Source organism: Suricata suricatta, chromosome 15 (assembly GCF_006229205.1).
Source record: "Suricata suricatta isolate VVHF042 chromosome 15, meerkat_22Aug2017_6uvM2_HiC, whole genome shotgun sequence".
NCBI classification, from domain to species: domain Eukaryota; kingdom Metazoa; phylum Chordata; class Mammalia; order Carnivora; family Herpestidae; genus Suricata; species Suricata suricatta.
The window spans coordinates 49548915-49558302 of record NC_043714.1 but is presented as its reverse complement, the minus strand read 5'-3'; the positions used below and the strand labels follow the sequence as shown (position 1 = coordinate 49558302).

The window sequence follows — 9388 nt, the reverse complement described above, 5'->3', positions numbered from 1 at the left end:
TTTTACAGCTAGTTATGTATCAAATCCCATTTGCAAGGGTTGTTTGTCTTGTTCAAAGGACAACGGGTGCAGCAGATGCCAACAGAAGTTGTTTTTCTTTCTTCGAAGAGAAGGCATGCGCCAGTATGGAGAGTGCCTGCATTCCTGTCCATCCGGCTACTATGGACACCGAGCCCCAGATATGAACAGATGTGCAAGTGAGCAGTTGCCTTTTGTCTACTATTTACTGTTTATGCAACTGAGGGGAAGTTGAAAATTTTTACTAAAAACAAATTTATTTTTAATATGCTACAGAAATAGTCTAAGCTTAAAATGGAGTGGGATAGGCTAAAAACATTTTTATCTTTTGTCTAGAAGCACATTGCATACGCACTTTTTATTTTTAGATTATTTAAGTATTTTTTGCGTAACAAACATCTTCAACACAAGCTTCTTTAAGCAGCTCTGTATAAGGCATACTTAGCACAACAACAACAAATCCCCAAGGAATTTAAAAGTCTTTATACTGGGAACATTGTCTCCACAGTGTCTATGGCTTCTTTTGCTATTTTTTTAAATCTGAATTTGTAATCCCTTATTGAGTCTAATCTATAACTTAATACATTTAGGGTTCTGTAAAGCACCATTACTGATAAAAGATGTAGCTAAAATATTTAGTTTATCTTAGAATATTCTGAGTTCTAAGTTTAACAACTATAAAAAGTATTAAGGAATGGCATTCTGTATGTACATAGCTATGCAAGAGTGATTTTTATCTATTAATCCAAAAACCACTTAAAAATGATTTTCAACTTCTAAATAAAGAGTAGAAATTGGAATTTTAAAAAAATGAATGACATGCTAAAGAACATCCCTTTCTTTAAGGAGCTTAAATGTTCAGGCATAGAGAGGATTAGAAAAAACCCGTGGAGTGAAATGACAAAATGACAAATGGGTAAAAGTTTAATCTTAATTCAGTACACTGTTATATTAGACAAGCAGTGTTGGGCAGCAATTTAATTATCTCCTATTAATACTGTATACATGGCTATTAAATCAGCCAAGATCTTTAGATAAGAGGAGAGTTTGAATTGAATCATCCAAGGACAATATTATTTTGGAAGAAGGCAGAACTAATAGTGGGAGGTTAAATAGATTCTAGAAAGAAAGAACCACACATGTGTCAAAAGAATGTGCCTGGAGAACAATAAGACCCATCTGGAATACAGTTGGTATTTTGGCAAGGCCATTTAATTGACATTGCTGAACCTTTAGTATGCTTAGTCCCTGCCCATGAAATGTTATTTGTGCCTGCGAGTCACGGTGACAAGTGAAAATGGACCAAGACATTTTTGAACACCTCCTAGAGGAGCAGCCCTATTTTTGGAAGAGAATCATTGAGTCGTATGAGCTTAGTAGGAGACCTAGTTGGAACTGTGAATGGAAAGAGAGGGGGGTTGGAGTGCAAAGGGCTTGAATGCCATGCCCAGGAGTCTGGATATGACCTGCAGGTTTTGAGCAGGAGAGGGCGGAAGAGGTTGCTCTGTTAAGGATAATTTTAGCAGCAGTGGGAGCGACGAAATGGAGAAGGACAGAAAGTAGAGGAAGGCTATCCTAACAGTTGCAGATGAAAAATCATGTTCTGATGAAGGGTTTGTGGGTAATGAATTCAAGAGCTTTTAAAAAATAGAATCAAGGAGACATAGTAACTAATTTCAGAGTGAAAAGAGAGAATCAAATTTGGTCCTAAGGTTTCTATGTGAATAGTTTTCCATTAGCAGAGATAGAAGTACATAGACTCAGCGAAAATTTGTATCTACTTCTATTTTGTGGAACTGTTTGGATTAATAATTGCAGAGACAGAACTCCCAACCTGTATTAACAGACTGGCTAATTTTTGCAAATATGTACCTTGTCCTTAATTTGTTCAGTTGGGGGGCTATCTAGTCATTCATCTGCCATAGTTTAACTTCCATGAAAGGATAGGTCTACCTTGAAACGGAATCCTGTTCAGATTGCATTAGACCACCTAGTGGGAGGGGGCAGGATTTGCATCCCCTTTTGTGCATTTTTTATTCCATACTATCAATGCACAAGGAAGATGAGGTAAGAGTGTAGAGGCTCCAGGCAATTCTTCCAAGTTCTAGGCCTAGCACTGCGCAGTCAGTGTATGCACAGCACACTGACCATGTAATGTGTTACTCAACCCTAGGACACTGGTGAGTCAGAGAGGCTGCTGCTGAGAACCATGCAGGGACACTGGGGTAAACCAGGACTGTCCCAGCACACTGGGGTGGATAGCCAGCTCAGCAATTCTTCATGGTGTATCCACAGACACATCTTCCTTCCTTCTTTGCCCTGTACGTAAGAGTTAACAAGCACATTCTGGTTAAGTTTATCCCTTTTCTCAGGAGAGCAGTGATTGTAAATCAGCCTTGGAAAGAGAATTAACATGTGAGAATGGGTTTGCTGTGGTTCTACTTACTGTAAGCGAATGTAACCCATGTTGCAGTTTACTCACCTAGAGCAAATCATTACTTACCTGGTATAAGTGGGAAGGGCTTATCACCAAGATTCCTGTGAAAGTGGAAAATTATTTCTTAATTCTCAGTATGTGATTTTGGATGGCTATGGTTCTTCCATACTACTTGATTCCCCCCCCCCCCATACTCTGTATATATCCCATTGTTGTTTGTATTGTATTCAGAGGATAAGACACAGTTAAATTGGAAAAGCTGTTACAGACTTAGAATTTGAAATCATACCCACTTTTTGTTTTCTTAAGAGATTATTGCTCTACAGTAGAGAAGAAAATTATACTTCAAGCAACAGCTTTAAAAACAATTTTTTTAATGTTTATTTATTTTTGAGAGAGAGAAAAAGAGAGCACATGCCCGCATGAGTGAGCAGTGGAGGGGGTAGCAGAGAGGGAGACAAAGGATCTGAAATAGACTCCAGGCTCCAAGCTGTCAGCACGGAGCCCATGTGGGGCTCAGACCCACAAACTGTGAGATCATGCCCTGAGCCAAAGTCAGAGGCTTAACCGACTGAGCCAACCAGGCTCCCCAACAGAAGCTTTTTAAAAAACATCTTTTTTGTTGTTTTTTTGAGAGCAAAAGAAGGAGCAGGGGAGAGAGACAGAGGGGATGAGAGAGAATCCCAAGCCGGCTCCATGCTTAGCACTGAGCCCCACACGGGGCTCAATTTCATGGCCCTAACAGGCTCATGACTGGAGTTGAAATCAAGAGTTGGACACTCAGCTGACTGTACCACCCAGACCCCAAGGAACAATAGCTTTATAAAAATTCCTAGCAGTGAAACTTGCTCATCTGTTTTCCAATTGCTAGAGTAAGGTTTTAATTTCAGAGCAATATCTTTCTTCAGAAGGAAGACTTGCTTTTTGAAATGTTGGCTAGGGTTGGCCTCTTGGTACATGCAGTATGAAGATTATAAAGTCAGACATGCTTTTAAAAACCAATTCAGTTACCATTTAAAGCATACTATGAAAAATATATACACCCAAGGACAGTAAGAGCTGCCATTTTCTCTGATGATGTTAGGTGGTATTTCTCTTACTATTTTTGCTCATTTATTGAAAAACTCTTTTACACAAAACTTTATTCCTTAGATGGTTATAAATATTCTTTATAGAAAGCTTAGAAAGCACAAAGGCCCTAAAAATGGCAAAAGAAAAAAAAAAAAAACCACTCCAAGATAACAAAAGTTAACATTTTGGCTTCTACCCTCAACTTTTAGTTCCTATGAATATTTGTTTTTCTCCCTTTACAAATGTACCCTTATTCTATTTTGTAATTCGTTTTAACTTAGTGGATTATGAACATTTTGTTAATATCATTAAATATGGCTGTATATATCCTATTGAGTGGATATATCCTACTATATTTAATTATCTATTAAAAGTTTGCTTTTAGTTTTTCACTAATATAAGCAGTCATATGAAGAATATTCTCATATAGTCTCTCATATACACACTTTGGTTTCATACACTTGTCTGATTTTCATAAGATAAACTTTAAAACATAAAAACATGTTTCCAGCTTTATTGAGTTAAGATTAACATATAACGATATTACATATGTAAGAACTTTTGATATATATTATTAAATAGGCTTCTGGAAAAGTACATTTTCTCTTGCATCTCACAATGAGTGCCATTGACAAAAAGTACAAAAAATGTTTTTATTTTGGTTTAATATGCTTTTCTTTGATAAGATAAAGTTCATTTGTTTTTCACCTGAATATTGGCATTATGTGGTATTAACCAGAACCTCTGGCTTTTTCCCTTCTATTTGCACAACTGTCTTATTCTTAGTGATGAAACGATAACCTGAATATAAAGTTCTTGTGATATTTCATTTAAAGATTATAAGTGGGAGAGTTCAATAAATTATCACAAAATGGGCAACATAGGCAACCGCAATACAAGTCAAGAGAAATGTTAGCACCCCAAGAATGCTTGTGAGATCTCTTACCAATCACTCCCATCTCTTCTCCCTCAACAAAACTACCATCTTGACTTGTAACCAAAACACATATAAAAGTTTACACATGATCTTTTATAAAGATCTTTAAGTTGGAAACAACCCAAATGTCTAAACAACAGAACATTGGTGAAACATATAGCATATTAAAAAAGGACATAGACAAAAGTAGAAATGAACGAAATACTTCAATATGCAGCAACAGAGATAAATCTCACAATGTAATGTTGAATGAAGTCATAAAACAAGAATAGATACATTTACATACATGGTGAAAATAGTTTAACTTGTGGTACTAGAAGTCAGGATTGTGATTCTTCTATGCATTTATAGAACACTTCCTACATGCTGGATTTTGTACCAGTTACCTATAGATACAGTAACGGGTCACAATTCGTTTCTGCCCTGGTGGTGCTTATGGTATATTGAAGTGGCTCTCTATCATGGGTAATTTCTCCCTTTAAGGAATATGTGGTAGTGATTGCAGATATTTTTGGTTAGTACAGTTGAATGGATGCAAGTGGATAGACTATAGATAGTGCAAAACATTATACAATGTACAGGACAGCCCCCTTCAACAAAGAACTGTGTGACCCAAAATGTCAGTAGCATTGGGGCTGAGAACCCCTATTCTGATGGAGCGGACAGACAAGGAATCAATTAGTTCAGTGTGGTGTGTGAGAAAGGGTGCTAATTTGCTTCTGTTTGCTACCAATTACGTTGTTAAATATATATTTTCTCATTTTATTTTTCAAAGAAACATGTAGAGTAGGTCATGGTATTTTTAATTGATGGATGAAGTTTCCTAAACTGAGTGAAATACACTTTCTAAAGGTTGGGTGGATTTTAGCAATGGGGGAGATGACCCTTATAATGACCATGGGCATTTTCAGAATTGTAAGGATTATACATTCTAGGTAAGAGAAAAAGAAAGAAAAAGTACATGTGAAGGTGTGGAGACACACAAGAAATCATAAAATGTAGGCGATCGAGTCCAGCTCCATTGCATAACCAGAAATGGTGCTAGTCAAGATGGCGGGGAACTGAGTTTGACAGATCTTAGGTGCTAAAGTAGGCAGTTTAAACAGACTCCTGAAGCCGCAAGTAGCCAATGAAGGATTTTAAGTAAGGGAAGGATAAGGTCAGGAAATACTTTTCTTTTGACAGCATGAAATGTCAGTTAAAGGGAAATCAGCAATGAAGGTGGCAAGACCAATAATCTAGGTTTAAAAAATGAAATGAGAATAGAGGTTTCCTCCTCAGACCTTCCCTGGCTAATCTGTCTAAAATGTTAAGTTTCCTTCCCAGTGTTTCCTTTCTTCCTGCTTTATCTCAACCTCCTCTTCTCAGCACTGTGGGTAGCTAACATACTTAGGTTTTGCTTATCTGTTTTATCCACTTCTCCCACTAGAAGGTAAGCTCCCAAGAGGGAAGGGATTTAGGCCTATTTGGCTTGAATACAGGCTTATGATCTCCAGAACCATGTTGACACATAGTGGGGCTCAACAAATATTTGTTGAAGGAATAAATGAAGGTAGACATAGTGGAGATGGGAATGGAGAGAGATATTGAGGAATAATCAACAGGACTTAATAATGCATTGGATGTTGATTTAGAGGTGAAGGGAGAAACTGAGATTACTCTTATGATTTTGGTTTGGAAGTTGGGCGGTGAATTTATCAAGGTATGGAATATAGGAGAAGGAGCATATGTGCTGGCAAGAAAGGCCATTATGATAGAGAATGGGTGTCCGGGGGCATGTGGAGCGCTGGGTGGTAGGAGATGTCCTGAGGAAGGTACCCAAAGGGCAGTTAGATGTAAGCATTCAAATCTCTCCAGGGAGCTCCAAACTCCGTCTTTGGCAGAAAGAAGAGGATATCAACAGAGAGGGAGAGTTCGAGAGATTACTAAGGAGACAGAAGAACATAAGCTGGTTTCTTTCCCAAAGAGGGACCTTGCCCTATAGGCTGCTCTGCAGAAAACATGTTCTCTTGCTTAACAGGTTACCGTGAGCTGGGAAAGTCTCATTAGCTGAAGTGGGTTTTACACTGTTAGAAAAGAGCTGCTACTAGTCAGTTAAGAAACTGACCATAACTTGATAAGGCTAAAGAATAGTTCTTTATAAGAATTGTGAGGATGGCCCTGCTGTCCCCTTATCAAAAGATCATTGAAAACTCGTCACCTGCTGAGTCTCTTGATTCTTATGCTTTCTTAAGAAATTCCATCCCTGCAGGAGAGCTGGCCAGGTTTTGATGCACCTATGATTAGGATAAAACAAAATTCTTGTCAATTGATTTTAGTTTCAGGAGATTGTATCCAACGTTGGTCTCCACAGAGCCACAGTTTAATTGCCTGGGGCCTGGCATCTAGAAGGTGCTCACTACATATAAACCAAATGATTGATATAAGTCCTAGGTGGCTCAGGGTCTGAGAGGAGAGCACGCTCCGTAACATTAGCTGCTCTTCTGTAAAAGACACCTTGTACGTACTTATTACTAACAACAGACACTGATTTAGTACTTTCTTTTTGGCTAAACCTTTTCCACAGCTCAAGCGTATACCTGACTATTTGAGGCAAGTAAACAGGGGGCCTAGAGAAGTTAAGTAGCTCAGTCAAAGTCACCGACAGGTGCACAGGGAGTTGAAGAGGAATGTGTATCTGACTAGTAACAACTCACGTTCTTTACTACACTATGTATTTCTTGAACTACTTCTTGGTTTGTTCTAAAGAGGGATTCCTTTATAAATTCATGGGACATATAAGCTAAAAATTGAAACTACTTTTATATTTAGTGAAGACATTTCTATAAATTGCCTTTAGCATTTAAAATCTTGTAAAGGTAAAGAAACTAATTTCTTGATTAGTTAGTGGTTCAGTGGAGCAAACTGTTAGGCTTCTATTCACCATGTGACAGCCCTTTTCACTGTCTTTATTGTTCTTTTAGTTTGATGATAAAGATAATTAAGTGCTACTTTTCTATGTAATTGGGTGTATTGTGAACTGTCTCCCATCTCATCATTTTGGAGGTGCAGTTCAGGTAAAGAGAAAGGAGTAACTTAATGTGTTGTGCCAAAGAAAACAAGTAATAACAATGATTTCAAATAGTGCTTAAAAGGATTTTTTGTTCAGTTAATAAATAGTTTCACTGGCCATCCAGAATGAGTGTGTGTGTGTGTGTGTGTGTGTGTGTGTGTTCACAACCCTACAAGGCTTCTGTCAGACATGTAGAAATTTGCTTAATTAAACAAATTAATATATAGATTTGAAAGAGGCTTGGTCAATTCTCTTGCTCTCTCTGCCTCTTCTCTCTTACGGATCACCAAATAGATGCATATTGAGGTTTCTAAATAAGAACCTCCCCAGAGTTGCACAATTATCCAGTAACAGTTGACTCCAGTGACAGAGATACACTGAAATACAGTGGAATACACTGGACATGGTGGAATATTCCTTTTGTCATATTGTTCCTTAAAAAACAAACAATGTAATATAAGAAACTGCTGTGCACAATTACAAAGCTACGTATAGAAAAATCTCCAAGTTTCTTTGACACTTTTTTTCTGAAATCATCAGTTTAATTGTTTTAAATCCCACTAGGGATCAAAGACATTAGGTTTTATCTTCTAATGAGAGAAATCGATTTGTGTTTAAATCACATCTTTAAAAGAGCACTGGGTTAGAATGAGCTGAGCACCGACTTGAGCTCCAGTGGTAACTAGCTTTGCAAGCTTACACAAATGACACAATACAGTCTAGGGGAATAGTCTTCTAGATCCAAAAACTGTCAGGAGCCTATGAAAAACATACGTGTAATATATACTGTTGGCAGTTACCATTTTCATATTGATCTGTTACTTTATATGTATTTTAAGTCTAGTTTCTACAAAATACAATCTTTCTCCAATGCTCATTTCTGCTTGGTTTGCCGTTAAGGAATATGCATACTTTTTGTTTCTTAGAGAAAGATAAAAGATATAAGAGCTTCAACACCGTATGTAATCAGTTGGTACCTAACTTGGAAATGGAGTTCTTTATAATGGAAAGTACTTTTATACCAAAATCACGCTATTGCTTTAAAATGTACAAGGTAGACTCTGTTTCAGTATTTATTTTAAGCTGATAGAAATTTAGTGGATTTGTTAGTCATTCAGCATCTACACCTGTCATCCTGTGTTACGTCAAGCACCTTTGCAAGGCCCTGTGATACAGGATAGAATAAGATGTATTCTGTTTTCTTCACGAGATGCCCATTTGATGGGAGGATTATGATGAATGTAATAAGAACCACGAGAGAAGAATTGTTGTCTCAGGTATCTGGATGCTGGGAGGGCGTGGGGAGTTTAAAGGAAACTTCGACACCATTAGGGTAAAGGTACCATGGCAATGAGGCTAGGGAAGTAGAGGGATAGGTCTAGCCAGAGGGATCTTGGGCTTTAAAATCAAGGGTTTGAACTGATCCTGGAAGTAAAGGGAAGCTGCTGAAGGATTTTAAACTTGAACCTTTGAAAGATCATGGTGGTCCTTCTGTGGCTGCAGCACAGTCGTCTTAGTATAGATCATTGTGACCAATAACCCCTGTATGGATAAGCCATCACGAGCTGAAGAGGCAAGCCACATCCGAGATGCCATCAGCAGTGACAGTAATGGTTATTTCACCGCACCCTATGGGTGTTTCATGTGCTGCTCCATAGCAGTGATGCTGGAGCACTTTGTTGTGAGCACACCCTGCTTTAATCCTATTACATAACCCTCTAAAGAAAAGTCCTGGAGCACTCGTTCTCTTTATTCTGGAAGCCAAGTTATATCAAAGGGATAGCCTGAGAGCTAGATTATTTTCTTCCCTGTGAATTTGTACTCTGTAACATGGCTTTGTAATTTTCAGTATTCTTAACAGAAGATTTTTTTT

General features: G+C 37.8%; 1 protein-coding gene across 1 annotated transcript in view; it reads left to right on the top strand.

Moving 5' to 3' along the window:
* Positions 1-9388, top strand: part of RSPO2 (R-spondin 2) — a 141895-nt gene that overhangs the window by 70342 nt on the left and 62165 nt on the right. The window contains exon 2 of the mRNA XM_029924006.1: positions 9-197. Coding sequence (XP_029779866.1) covers positions 9-197 — 189 coding nt within the window. The remainder of the gene's footprint in view (positions 1-8; positions 198-9388) is intronic.